Raw genomic sequence first — 15,079 nt, forward strand, 5'->3', positions numbered from 1 at the left:
GGAGATATGATTTAATCACGCAGACCTCGACTTTTGGCGGAGTGACAGAAGCGTAAACCCATACGGTTGACTTCTGATTTTTATTTTGCTTCAGCGTTTCAGTTGAAAAATTAGACCACTATCCGGGAATGTTAAAGTGACTGCATAAAGACCTCCATGACTACATGACCTTGAATTTTGGCGGTATGATCGAAGTGCCAAAACAATATGATTGACTTCTGACTTTTATTTTGTTTCGTTGCCTTACTTGAACAATTTGATCATTGCCCTGTTATTTAAAAGTAAAAACAATGCAAGATAAATTCACTATATTTTTAATTAAAACGTTTCAGAGACCAGCTCCATAACAGTTCAAAACTTGACGATTGCAATTTCAATCGATATAAAGACCAACTATACGCGGAAGAGATTATTATGGTTTTCTGCACTTCTATCTTCCATTCATGACTTATATTTGTTGTGATGTTATGGATTTTAATTCATAAATTCATGTGAAGTTCTTGGAACCTGAAATGTAATTTGTGAATATGAAAGGCCATTTGTTCGTCATGGCCCTGCATAATAATGTTGGCCCATGGCCAGTGGAGTTTAACGAACCTCAGTTGACTTGGCCAGTGGAGCTTGACAATTCTCACTTGATCAAGTTGGGAAGTGATCACAACAAATTTTTTAAGAATTACTTACACAGGTTAACTTAATTCAGCATCTCAAATATTGACTTAAACGAACCTATGTAACCTTGACACAACGCGAGCAATCGGACCTGACAAGTTTTTGAATTTGCTACTTGAAAATTCATGTAGAAAATTGCTTTGGTATCGCATGTCTGTCACTACTGATAGTGACAGTGCCTGTAAGAGTTTAAAAATAATTTAAAGTGGTAATTAGATGTAATTTATTGCATAAAAGGTATTGTCGAGGAAACTTCACTTTAAATTTTTATAGATGGAATGAGTTTAAAAACATGCCATCATTCCTATCAAGTGGATTCGAATGATTTTCAAAAAAACTAATCAGTTTCTTTTTACACAAGTCATGTACGACGTAAGTCAGACACCATGTCGTGTATCTAACGACGTAGGTAAGCTCCAAATTCAGCTTATAAAACACAGGCTTGAATTAGTATGATATCCCATCCTGCTCTCCTAGCTGTGATTGTAAACAAGTTTCGAGGTCTCGGCGTAGTCATTAGAAATTGAACTAATCTGTGTATTATCGCTTCACTACACAATTTCTGAACCAACTCAAGTGCGGTTGAATTTATGCCACATAAGACTGTAAAAGAACAATCCACAATTTGAGGTTGAAAATAATTGTAAATTAGAAGACAAATAAACCTTATTAAGCTGTAAAAGGCTTCATGATTCAGGTAGCAATAACAGCGAAGAAAGGAGAGGCTGGTCCATGATATGAGTTGAAAGAAGTTTATCATTCAGTCGAATATCAGTGTTACGAAATACGTTGCTTCAGAATTGATCATTTTCAGGAGGATTTGATTGGGTTTCTCAATCCTCTTAATTTAATTTACTGACACACATTAATATAGGATCCTTTCAATTCTTTCAAACTTAGGCATGAAAAATATCAGTAAAATGCATGAATTAGTCCGATTAAGATGTAACTGCTTAATGATTCTATTCAACCGTTCACAACTACCACTTAAGTTTTTATGTACTCATATTTGTGTTATCCATTTGTTAGCTGTGTAACCATAGAATGATACTGTAGTACACGGGCATTTATATCTACTATTCAGCTTAATGCCTCATTATTTATCTAATCCCATTATAATTATATACAACACTTCTCTTTAACTTCACTTCTTGTTGTTTGTCCGCTACAAATCTTATAATCGGTATTTAACACACTTTTAATTGTCCAATCGATCTGAAATTTTGCATACTTGCGAAAAGTCGCTTGAATCAAAGCTGAAAATTGAAAGCTTGAATCATTGACGGAATAAATAATTTTAAAAATCTAAATTTTTTATAATTGCAAATAAAAAAATAATATTTTTAACATTAAAAAATTAGAAATTCATTCATTGCACATGTGTAACATCGGAGACACTGGCCTCTTTATAAGTGTTGTCTTTAAAAAGTAATTTTTAAACGCATATTTTTTTTCATTGAATGCTGCATCATGTGAACGTTTGATGATCCATTATCTGTATTTGTCAAAACTTGTGTGTGTTTGAAGCCTCGCGCGGTAAATATGAAGATGATAATCGAGCTTAATTGTATCCACTAAGCTGATCGTGTCAGGATGTTACTTCGCAGTAAAATTGAGATGTTTGGTGGTAATTCTTCAAAATTGTGGTGGGGAGATTAATTAAGAATACGGAAATGTAATTTAAATTTTGGTAAATTTATTTGAAGGAAAAATTTAGTATCCCTTCGGATTGGAAAAACTAGGGTTAAATAAAAGTTCCATGCTAAAATTGGGTTGGATCGAGACTTTTTTAAATTACTGTATATATGTTACTTTTAAAACTCTTTACTAGATTGGGGAAGATGGGATTCAAATTAACGTAACTTTTAAATTGAAGATTTTCCATCTCGGGCAACGCCACCTTAACCGCTATAGTTTGTCAGAAACAAACGGGAGTATAGAAACTTACTGCTCAAAATTTATGATCTATCAATTCGTTGATAAATCGTCGATAGAGACGCATTTGGAAAAACTATTCGTGTTATACGTATTGGATGAGAAATCCTAATTCGAAAACCAAAATAAAAGCTTCAAACTAATTTTTTTTATATGTGTTATGTTTAACTTTCACATGGCAACTAAGAAACCACAAATCATTCTAACACTACCGTATAGCAACAATATTGCAGTAATGATAATGACTGCCACCTTCGTGGCCACCCCAGCTATTGCGCAATTGTCAGGTTTCTGCTCGGTCTCGAGGCTCTCATTGGTTACACTTCATCACGACGCATGTGCTTTTAGAGCTGCTCTGGCGCTGGAACTCGCAACCCCGCGAGCGCTAGACAAGGTCACCCGACTCGCATGAATTCTTGAAATGAGGGGCAAAAAAAATGTACCAATAGCAAAGGTTAGAGGCTTGCAAAGGTTAGTTCTCAATTAAATTGCTAGGGCTAGTTTACAATTAGCTTGGGATCTTTGGACACAGTAGATACATATTTGTGTGTTACCATGCCAGTGTTAATTTATTTCATTTATATTCTACATAACTGAATTTGAGCGAATTAATTATAAAAAATTATTTTCATTTTCGATTTGAGATAGTGCAGGCATAAAATTTGCATATAAAGGTATTGTTGATTCTTTGCAACGTGAATTTTGTCGTTTGCTGTGATATCTTTCGATCCTTCGATATTATTTCCAGCTGGTATAGTCGTTGTCTTCTAGCTACTCGTTCGAAGGCTTGCATGCATTTCTGTACCTACCCTCTTCATTTTTTTGCGCCTGCGGTGATCTTATCTCAGGCTGACATCATCCATAACTAAGTATCTTGGATACCAGTTTCGTAACGCTAGAATGCGTCTTCCAAGCCGCACGATTTCCGAATTTTTTTATGGACTGAAACTAGTAATGCAAAACGTTGCTTTATTTATTCCACAATGTTTTGCCTCGCAACAACTATGATTAGACAAGCGAGTGACAGGAGAAAAACTCGTCTATTTCTTGGTTGCGAAGAAATGCTCAATATTTCTGCAATTTCGCGATAAACTACACTCACTCTAAATAAATTTGTAATAAGTTACCTTCTTGACATCTATATAGAAATATTGTTTAAACATCTACATCAATTCTTTAGACTATTTAATTTTGGTTACTTGCTGAATATGCCAAGTTTGAACTCATTAATATTAATGCACCTTGTGCAGCAACACCATCTTATTATTCTCGAAAAATTGGTTACGTGCAAGTGAATGCGTGGCTTGTGCTTCTATGAATTATGTCCTGAAATTTATGGTGAAATTTTAAGTGATGGTCTGATAATGAAGTGAAACCAATTCTCGGTGCAGAAAATGCCGGTCTACTTTACTGTGCAGTGGTCAGTGCATTGACAAATTCTGACCATCTCTGTAAAATGTAAATCTTGATGATTCAGTGAGATTCAATTTTTGTACCTGCCTACAACCACATTGTTTGCGTATGAAAGTTCATGCGGCACTTTCGTTTTTCAATTGTTTTCTTGCAAACATATTTCATTTCCAACTCAAATTTTCAAATCAGCCATTATTATCGAGATTCCATTACAGGATCCTATTGAGTCATTTATGGATTAATTCACCTATTTTCCACATGTATGTCACGGACGGAATTAACTTGCTGCACGAGTGCCGTCATAGCGGAAATCCTTATCCGGCCATGCTTTACGCTCCAACCAAACCCACGACATGATCAGCTGATTCGAGTCCTTGTATAAATTCACTTCAATTTTATGAATGTGTGTTTGTAATTTTTTATGACTTCCCAATCCGACGTTTAATAAAATTCATTTTGTTTATTCCTTATCAGCACCGGTGACTTTATTCATATCCGATAAAGAATCATCTGATTGCACTCAGCAGCGTTTGATGCTTTTATTGGACAGCTTTATGAGAAGGCTTAGAGAACACAACTTTTACGACTGTCTTTAGTCTCCTATCACTGATAAACGTATCTAAAACCTAATATATTTTGGCTAAAAATAATAGAAAAGGGTACTATATGAATTAAAGTTCCGATTGTATGACTTATTTGTCACAAATTATTTCATTTTATAGACAATATGAACTTTTTCGGTATTATGTGCTTTAATCTGTTTTATTTTATAGATTTATGAAGCTGTGCATAAGCAAAATTAATGTAAATCCTTAAACGACATGCGCTCTACTTTATTGCGTTCATTTCATGTTTTCGTCAAGAAACTTTTAAATGTCAATTAAAACTTTTTCTCTTTCCTTTCAGATGACAACAATATAGGATTTTCGAAATCGCACCGTAAATTGTTACACTGCCCTGCATGGATGGTGGGCTGTGGTTAAAACTTTGTAGAACTTTAAGGAAAAAATTATATCCATTCCAGAATAATTAGCGATCGCTGAATCCTCTACGCGATTTAGTTGTTTATTTCCCTTCAACTGTGGTCTTTTTGGTGCAAAACTAGTCAACCGCTTATTTAAATTGAACGAGCTACATCAACAACAGAAGCACTTACTTGGTACTGAACTTCAAATTCTCGGATGCACAAAGAATTCTCTTCTGAACAAATAACTATAGCAGTAAATGGTTACATACCAGTGTAGATGAGAAAACTTTTAAATTTTAGCTCTTAAACTGGTTTGCAAGGATGATGCCTTGAAATTTCCGACGTACCGCAAATCAAAACAAATTTAAATCATCTTTGTAAAGTGCTGCTACATTTCATTCGAGTAGCCATCACTCTTCCCATCGCTACTACATATAAAGTCTGAGAACCATCCAGTGCTTTCTAAATCCTGCAACTGTGCATCCATCCACCTTCAACTCGACACTTGCTGAAGCAAGGTTCAATCCAAAGTTACACTTGGCAGAAACTCCCACTCTCAACTTTGGCATTGGCTAAATCTGAAAATTTATTGTCGTGTTCCTGCAGCCAGCCACAACCAGTTTGAGCCTCAGCACAATGACTCTGAGCGCCCAAATATCACGGCCAACAGATCGAGACCTCCGCATCATGGCGCTGCTGTCAACGGAAAGAGGGCGTCGCAGTGCCATCATTTCCTCCATTCAGTGCCTTTTGTCAGTCGTGGGATCCATGGGCATTATTTTGATATTTGCTGGAATTCCTCAACTAATTTACGCTCCCGTGGTGACAGTTACCAACGTGGTGACATTCCTTGTCGGGGCGCTTCTTCTCAGCGTCATGGTGGCGGGCAATGCATGCATTAGCTACAAGTTCCGGCCTCCTGACTTCCAAGACATCGCTGTGAGTAAAATATCTCGTATAATTAATTCGACAGCTGTGCTGTGTATGTGGAATATTGTTTATGAAACAATATTGTGAGATGTATATAACTTCCAGTGTCACTTCACATCAACTAAAACGAATTTCAAATTTTCCCTTCACAAGTAAATCTCTGCTATCCAATAGACTTGAAAACTTGCCCCAAACATTCTATAAATAAAGCATAGTAATTCGTTGGTTACTTCAGTAACCACATTAATCAGAGCGGAATGACCGTATCTTGAAATGCGGTAAGTGGGTTTTCTGCTTTGCTATTTGGTTAAAACCCTTCCTGTGCTGCATAATTTGGAGTCCGAATCTCTGGCCCTCTGGCGCATGGTTTAGTAAACGTGTGTGCTGTACATGGGAGTATTTTATCAGTCATTCTGCGTGAGCTACGGCGTCATTATAAAGCAGAAAAATAACGCCTGATTTTCAATCCACAATGAAAATTAGCTAAAATTTAATTTCATTTCAAATTAGTTCAATAATTTGTTAGCTCCTAAACTAGAATTAGTACAAAAATTCTAACTTAGCCGTCTTAATAACAGCGTTTCAATTTGAACCCAAAATTTTTTTTGCTGACACGATAAAAATTAAGTTTCCGTTAATATTTGACCAGAAATTCTTCATAAAAAACTCCGTGACATCGTGAAAATTCGTCATCGAGAACGGATATGCTGACAAAGTAGACTTTATTTCATTTAAAAGATATTTACTATTCGGATAATGAAATAAAATTAAATTCATATTATTTAATTTCCGTTAATACTATCCATTTTTATCGCTTTAGTTTTTTGTCTACTGACATTGATGTCTAAGGGCAAAAACTTGTTTTAAAGTGTTGTCTAAAAATGGAAAGTATTTTGATATGATCCGTTTTCAAACTGTACTTTGAATATTTGCTGGTATAGCTATTTGTAATTTTATTATTTTGTCATGTCATTCGTTAATGGACGAAAGATTATACGTACAAAAACACCTCACAGTGCAAGGTTACTATAACTATGCATAACTTTTCACCTAGTTGCGTGACCTCATGCCGCATTCCGACCGACTTAAATTCGAATACGAATATTAATATTCGTATTCATTCTAATTGATAATTAATAATAATAAATAATAATTCTAAATAATATTCGAATTCGAATATTAATGGTATAGCTCGACAGACCCGACGTCTATCTTGCCGCCGTTCTTATCAGAACGTTTTCCGGCGTCTGGTCATGCAGTGAAGGCCAATTTGAGATTACTTGGATATCATATGGGCTTCCCCTAATCCTTGCTTCTAATTATTGGTTATTCGATTAAAACCTTGTTAATTGATGGTGGTTGTAGGCGGTGCCTAATGATCGTAATAGTATATACGGCGATCGTGGGTTTTACGATGCTAGTAAATTTGGAATAAATAGATTTCAGTTTAGATTTGAGTTTAGACTTTTTACTGTGAAATTCATGATGTTCTCATTGCATTTAGTTAACTCAGGTAAGAAAGCTGCGTCGGAAAAGTGTTCAAATTGGTTACCTTAACTGGACAGTAAACGATTATGGTTTGTCAACTACAAGCTACATTTGTGCAAACGTTTTGGCGATGAGCTACGGATATGGACGAAGCCTATCATATCTTTAACTTGACATCGTAAATGAAAACATGCTCGTTTCCTTCGACACGATTTCCGGTGAGTGCGTGTCTTATCAGGCACTTGGTAAAGTGAGCACTTCTCTTGCCTCAAGTCACTGATGTCTAAAATGTTTAATTTCTACTTATAGTTGAGTAAGTCCAATTGCCCGCTTCTGAGGACTCGACAAGTTAGCTTTGTATTTCAACATAATAAGCGATTGCATTAAATTTTGACGTTATTATTTTTATGAGATGGTAATTTTATAATACTGACGCTCGTAGTGAATTCAATCACACTATCTAGAGTCTGACAGAAATTTTTAAAAATCAGTTACTCATCGGAAGGAAAGAAATCGGAGAGTTTTTTCAACACTTAATCGCCAAACGACAAATCATGGCTTTATGCACATCATCATGAAACCAAAATTCCTACATAATATCAGCTGCTAACTACTGGTAAATATTCGATTACTTAATTCTTGACTTTGGAAAACATTTTAGGTAGTTTAGCTGTTTCCTGACCCATGTTCCTATAAAGGGCAGGCAGATTTTCCGAGTGTCATTCCTCTTTACACAAGAGAGCAAACTGCTTGTGTGATAGTCATCCTTCAGCCTCCCGGACCGTTTCTTTCTGGGCGCTCGAAACAGCCAGCTTTCTTATACTCTTCTGCCGAATTTGCCCGCTTTGGTTGAGAAAGTCATTCAAGCTTATTTATCGATACTGTGGGTATAGTTAACTGGTGTCTTGGCAATCGTAATGTTTCGAGACCAAGACGCAATCATTGATGTGCATTTTTTACATATATGTACTCAGATCATAAGTTTTTAGTCAACTGCTTTTACAAAGCAGCTTTCAATCCACACTGTTTTTAAATTAATAGTAGGTATCGTTAATTGTATTAATTGAGGTTTCCGGCAGTGCTGCTGGTATATTGCGAGAATCGCGGCTGTTCCGCTCGGACAGTTTTGCATGGTTTCATTGAGAGCATAATTACATCATACTTAAATGTCTCAATGCCATCGACCGAATGAACTGCTTTTGTGCGTGCGGTTAACAGCTTGTGGCAGAACGCCATTGTAGCGGTGACGCGTTACCACACGCGCAGACCCCTGCACTGCATGTGCTTGACGACTGCGCCAGCCATTGCCACATTTCTAGTCAACTCCTTGCTGCACTCGCTACACTCGTGCTTAACTCCAGCTTGAGCAGTTATGTACCAAATCATCGATCTAGGCCTAGGGCAACTTCAGTTAACCTGCCAGTTGGATATATGAACACTATTTCCCAGAATTTCTCCCTTATTCCACTAGTTTAATTAATTAACTGCAAGTCATAACAAAATCAACTGCTCCCTTGCACTGTTTAGTGTGTAGGCTGCCAAGAAGGAGCCTGCATACGCCTAAAAAGGCAGGTTAAAGAGGCAGTAATTGATGCTAGTAAATTTGATTAATTGCGGAAGTTTTTTTAACATGCGCTTTCCATAACGAATAATACAAAAAGACAGTTAAGTGATACTTATTAACAAAATTTTTTGAAATAAAGCTCATAATAACGAAATAACATGTTAACCCATATTTTTTAAGTGGTTATGTGGCTTGCTTGTGAAGTCACAGGTATCCTTGCCTGCCTACTCGCGCCCTCTCCTGCCAGTCGCTACCATCGACAAAAACAAGTTAGGATGCTCAACACTCATGTTAGGAACGAAGACAATCAATGCGAGGTCACTGTCGCGGCACGGCTGCTCTTAAGATGCGATCATCTATCTATTAAACATTGCTCGTTGGACCCATTTTTTCCAAAATATTTTATCGTGGTTGAATCAAATAATCAACGACTCCTTCATTCTATGAAGAATCTTTGGTGAGGTTTATTTGGTCCAAAGTCGATAATTAATTTTCTTGGGCCGATATCTCCATTTGTTGTACGTCAGTCTCCACGCGTCCGCATCGCACAGCGCCCAAGCTCTATTTTTAGGTAGAGCTACTGGTCTCCACGGGCTGAGAGGATAGTCAAAAATGTCTAAATTAATAAAGTACTTCTAAAACAAATTTTTTAATGGAAAATTATCGTAGTCAGAAATGTCTAAATTAATAAAGTACTGTTAAAACAAATTTTTTAATGGAAAATTATCGTTGACCAGGGGAGTAGAGAATAAAATAATTAAATACTCACATTTTATCCGTATTCATCGATAACATTCGGTCAACGTGTGCCTTTTATGCAACTTTATTAGTTTAGTTGAGAATTTAGGAATTTAAACATTAGCTACTTTTGAAAATTAAGAAGCTGAAAATTGTTCATTTATTGTATGAAGGCTGTGATGACAAGCTGAACTTAAATTTTTAAGGGTAGCACGTAAGGCTGTGACGCATTATGGACTCATTCGAATAAAATGCCATATCTTATACGTATGATGGATGTTAATTAATTATTATTTAATTTATCTGCAGTCGAGACAAAATGACTGTTTTGTTCCTCAAAACAATAGTTAAGCTCATTCATATTCTAAAGTCAATTCCTGATCATGGTGAGAATCGACTTCTAAAATTCATTTTTAGAAGTCAATTCCTCATATTTTTCATTCCTATTTAAAGTCAATTCCTGATCATGGTGAGAATTGACTTCTTAAAAGCTATTATTTACTGCTGTTCAATATTACTTCGTATATTTACGTATCTTTAATGTTGTGTTTTCAGAAACATTTTCTGCAGCACCTTGCATCCCATTTTTAGGTTTTTCTGCTTTTATTTTAACTTTTTCTCCGATTTAAAACAGAATAACTTTTTCTTGCTGGTGCAAATAGTCTACAGTAAATAAAAATTTGCCTTATTTTTTCATTTTCAAACAGTTGGTTACAAGTTTCGGATATATTGCTTTTAATTCTAAAATTCTTGAAATTTGAAACCGAAGCATTTGAAGACGCCATGTTTTTCCAAGTGCTATAACTAGGCTTCAGCAAAATCTTTTAACATGGCGGTGATGAATTTATTTCCATTTGGACTGCGATTTTTATGTCACTACGACAGTCAAGAAAATTGTTAATTGTTTCAATTCAATAAACTACATGAAAGCTGTTTTAAATGAGCAGCTTCAATTTTCGGAGCCACGAGAGTGGCTCAAAAGACAAATAAGACAAATCAATGATGAACTATTTCCCACTTCGTTGATCTGTCGCAATCGTTTTCTCGATTGCCTCAGCCCAGCGAATGGACATTAACAGATCATAACGTTCCGAACTCCCTGAAATATAGCCAAAAAACTAAATACTAAAAGTCAGTGACGTGTTAGTAACATCATGCCATAGAATCGAGGTTTCAGTGATGGGAAAGCAGTTACGAACGTCCCTTTGTCTCCATGCCTCGAGTACGTGACCTGCATCTGCACCCAACTCTTTGTCATGGCTGGACAGATTTTCCTTGTTCAACGTGTGGTCTTTGTAGGAGGATTCCGTCACTAACCTACTCTGACATCCTAGAAATCGCGGCAATTTCTAAGAATGAACATATAACATTTTTTACGGTTAATTCCCAGGCGAGAGGTTCCAGCGATACGTGCAGCCGGCCGCCGAATGAGACCTAAAACCTGTCTTGTGTTGCTTCATGAGATTTCACGTTCAGCAGCTCCTCATATAAAAAACAGTTTATCGCATCTCTAAATAGAAACTTTTTAGGCATTCCTTTGCGTAGGTGATAAAACTGCTTGTGGGTTAGTTTGATTGCTTCTTTTTGTTTGAGCGATTTGACGTGTAAAATTATTCTCTCTTGTAGCAAAATATGTACGACTTATTTATTTAGTTCAAATGTATGCAGTACAGATCGTAACTAAGAAATTACTATCTGGCTTAAGACCAAAGTTACATAGAGCTAAAAAATTGCAATTCACTGCCGATTTTAAGATTATTAGTTCTGATTTTATCATGTCTCTTACAGGGAGTCCTGAGTGAAGGTCAAAGTGTGCCTATCGACGACAAGCCCCCAAACTACGAGGACTTGGGCTTCAGCGACGCACTCCCGCCCGACTACTACTCCGTGGTGTGTGAGAGGAAAAGCATGAGGTCAGTGACTCACAATCCCTCATACACTCCATCATTGAGGTACGGGTAGAAATACCATGACTTGTTCATCTGAAATGATCAGCGCTCCTAGCGTTAAGTGCGGTAACAAACAGCCGCTGCGACAACGTTGTCATTGACGTCACCGCTGTCGTCACCGCTAATGACATCGCCTACGCTGACGCCATGACTACCTGAGTCACACGGCATAACCTTCCCTTCACACGTTCGCATCCATGACTTGCAGTTTAGGGTGTGGAGACGTTCATGTTACCTGTATTCTTCAAAATACTGAAATTGTCACTATTTCCTTAATGAATATACATGACTACTTGATTCAATGCATCCGTCATTAAATTTACCATATGACAATCATTATTCAGGAATGTGACTTGATTAAATACATCCGGCAATCAATTTACCATATGCTACTATAATGTATAATTAATCGGCTGATATGTGATAATTGATAGTTAACCCTTCATCATTCAAACCGGCTCGAAGTGGGTAAATTTGCCGATGGAATCGATGAAGATTCATCAGTTTTTCTTTGCTTGTAGAAGATTTTTTAATTTCTAAGTCCTTCACTTTTTTGTAGTACGCAACCATCTAGATCAGATTCTATCATTTTATTTGTGCATTGTGCAGTCCTGGCTGCTCTACCCTGGACGTGGCCCCCACCCACACTCACGGCACACGCGGCAGTGGCAAATCTTCGTCATCCAATGAAGGCTCACAAGATAATTTGCAACGCCTATGGGAACCAATATTACCAGTAGACGTTCGCCCGAGGAGCGGATCATCATCCAGCGCTCTTTCTACGTATGTGGATCCCTCAAAGTGGGATAGAATACGTCGCAAAACTGTGGCAGATTCGTCCCAGTCTTCTAATCGAGTCAACCAGTACACAAGAAGTGCTTCGAACAGCAACGACGTTGGGACTAACGCTTTTAGATCCAGAAGGTAAGCGGCGTAAAATGGTAGTATTTCTTTTAATTTATTTAAGAAATTCCAAAAGTATAATATGGCTGCGGTATTCATCTTTGTAATAAACCATGTTGGCGATGTTTCTAAGTGGCTTTATTGTCGAACAATGTTTAAAAGTTTAGAGCTTCAAGATTACCGTGATTTTAGTTTTGAGGATAATCAACACATGATATATCACATGATTCGATTCATTTTCGCCAACTTGAGTACATTAATTTAATATCATGAACATACTTCGATCTCTCAGTAACTTGCATGTGATGCTAAGCATATATTTTAATCCAATAAAAACCGGAAACTCTTCAACAGCTCAAGCTTGTTGAGATCAATCAGCTTAGCGCCAACGCCATCACTCGACGCCGAGCAGCGAGTCAACGAGCAGCGTCAACCCTAGTCATTCAAATTCCTACTTAACTGAAATCCTTAGACCTTAAGGATCCTTTGATTGTACATACTACTTTATCCTAGTTACATTATTAGACCTGATGCATAAGGATGGTGCATTTCTTTATGATTAAATATCTTATCTTCCTTAGCACATCATCAGAATTACAAATCTATGCCTGAAACGTTGATGATTATCAGATTTTTCACGAAAATATTTAGCCTATTTTAATTACCTATAAACAAAAGTTCTACAGTAGACTGCCTTCGCATGAACCGATTCATCTCGGAAACTATCTCTGTTCGTGGCCATCATTATAACTACCCCTAGTTTTCAACTATTTAATTATCTAATTCTACATTCCTACTACTTATAACTAATTACTCCCTTGTTTTTCCCTTTTACTTGAGTCAGTGTATTAGATGAAATTCCTGTGATGACTGTGTAAAGGCAAAATTGTAAGAAAATATGTACTTTATATTTTAATATGCACACATGTACTTGCAAGTCTATAGAATGTACTTTATCGTTTGATTGTGGTTCTTATGTCTGTCACGAGTTGTTGATTCTCATGAAGATGAACGAATTTTCTGTATGAGCTCAGATTTTGACTAGAATGTCTTACAATGATGCAACGTTAGCATGATTTTATTCAATATTTCAATTTACAACCTCGTATTTTGCATTTTGAAGAGCAAATGAAGTCCCTGAATCTCATAGCAAGTTCGCACAGAACGCTAGTCTTGTTTCGGCTGGACTGAAGCTCACGTAGTCGATTTTGGTGCAACATGTGATAGTTTTAAGCATATTGTTAAAGTGTGAGTTTTAAGCATGTTGCTAACGTGTCTTTGTTGTCTATCAATATTATAAAGATGAGATGACATCGGAAAACTTATCCATGTTGTGATTTCGCTTCCAAAAATTTAAATTTACTCAAGAGTAATATGGTGTTTATTTTATTATTAGTAGACAGTCGAACTTGATATGTTTTAATTGCGATTCTTTGGATTGGTATAATTAATTTATTATTTTTTAAGGTTCTTCGCATTGACCTTTAAGATTATACTGTTTTTTCGTATCAGGAAGAAGTCGAACGTTTGCTTACTATTTGTTCATTAATCCTACAATGGAAATCCTTGCTCCATGTGTCCGGTTATCTATTAGTAACGTACTATATGTACATCATATGCGTATCACATTTTGTACTTTTAATGTTGTTTTTAGGCGTTTGCATGTTGTTATATTGTTCTTCAATTAAAATCATTTGAAAATAAGGTCATTGCTGAACATACGAACTACTGGTAATGAGTCTATTAGTTAAGATTAGAACTTAAACTACTTTAAAAGTTGTGATCTGTAGTCATTAATCTTGAATAGGTTACCGATAAAACCTTCGATGAAAGTTTGCACCGCCTATGGGAAAGTCCAACGAAAGTTTATCTCGAATTTTTCTTAATTCAGTGAGTGGGGGTTTTGGATGAATATCATTTTTTATATTCATTCACATTTATCAAATTATTTCACTACTGAAATAACCATTTGTAAAGATGAAGATTTGAATATTTGGTGGAAAGCGGGATTGTTTAATTTATGTTATTGACATTGTTTGAGATTTTATTGTCACGTTGTAGAAAAATTGCTGAAATAAGGCAACGCGCGTTGAATGTATCTACGAAAAAAGTGTCTTAGAGTATTAATAAATAAATGTTTTAGAATAACTGTGATTTTTTAAACAAATATGATCATCACCCCGAAATTTTTCTGGTTTCTTCTTATATCGAATAGATGTAATGTTATGTAATAGTGGTTTCAGCGTTTATTAATCGCCGATTCATAACATCACAAAATATTCACAGCTTGTTGCGGTCTCGAACGCGCAACTCACTGCTGCGGCTTCCTCTCCGATTCTGACCAGACACTGGCGCACAAAGCTAGGATCGAACACGCATCTCTATGGTCCAATCCTAATCCTCTGAACTGTAACCTCTGGGCCACTCTGCCCTAACTAATCTATAAGCAGTTTATCTATCTAATAGATAAACAGCTTTATAAATTAAGTAACTACGTTACGCGGTTAGATGAACCATGAC

General features: G+C 36.3%; 1 protein-coding gene across 1 annotated transcript; it reads left to right on the forward strand.

The window, feature by feature from the left end:
• Positions 1 to 4,926: 4,926 nt before the first annotated feature.
• On the forward strand, positions 4,927 to 14,707 carry LOC108676221. Its single transcript, XM_018164274.2, has 4 exons — positions 4,927 to 5,926; positions 11,496 to 11,620; positions 12,266 to 12,580; positions 12,914 to 14,707. Exons 1-4 carry the CDS (start codon positions 5,624 to 5,626, stop codon positions 12,996 to 12,998), a joined length of 828 nt encoding a protein of 275 aa, XP_018019763.1. The 5' UTR covers positions 4,927 to 5,623; the 3' UTR covers positions 12,999 to 14,707.
• Positions 14,708 to 15,079: the final 372 nt, after the last annotated feature.

This window comes from Hyalella azteca, unplaced genomic scaffold (genome assembly GCF_000764305.2).
Source record: "Hyalella azteca isolate HAZT.00-mixed unplaced genomic scaffold, Hazt_2.0.2 contig5, whole genome shotgun sequence".
NCBI classification, from domain to species: domain Eukaryota; kingdom Metazoa; phylum Arthropoda; class Malacostraca; order Amphipoda; family Hyalellidae; genus Hyalella; species Hyalella azteca.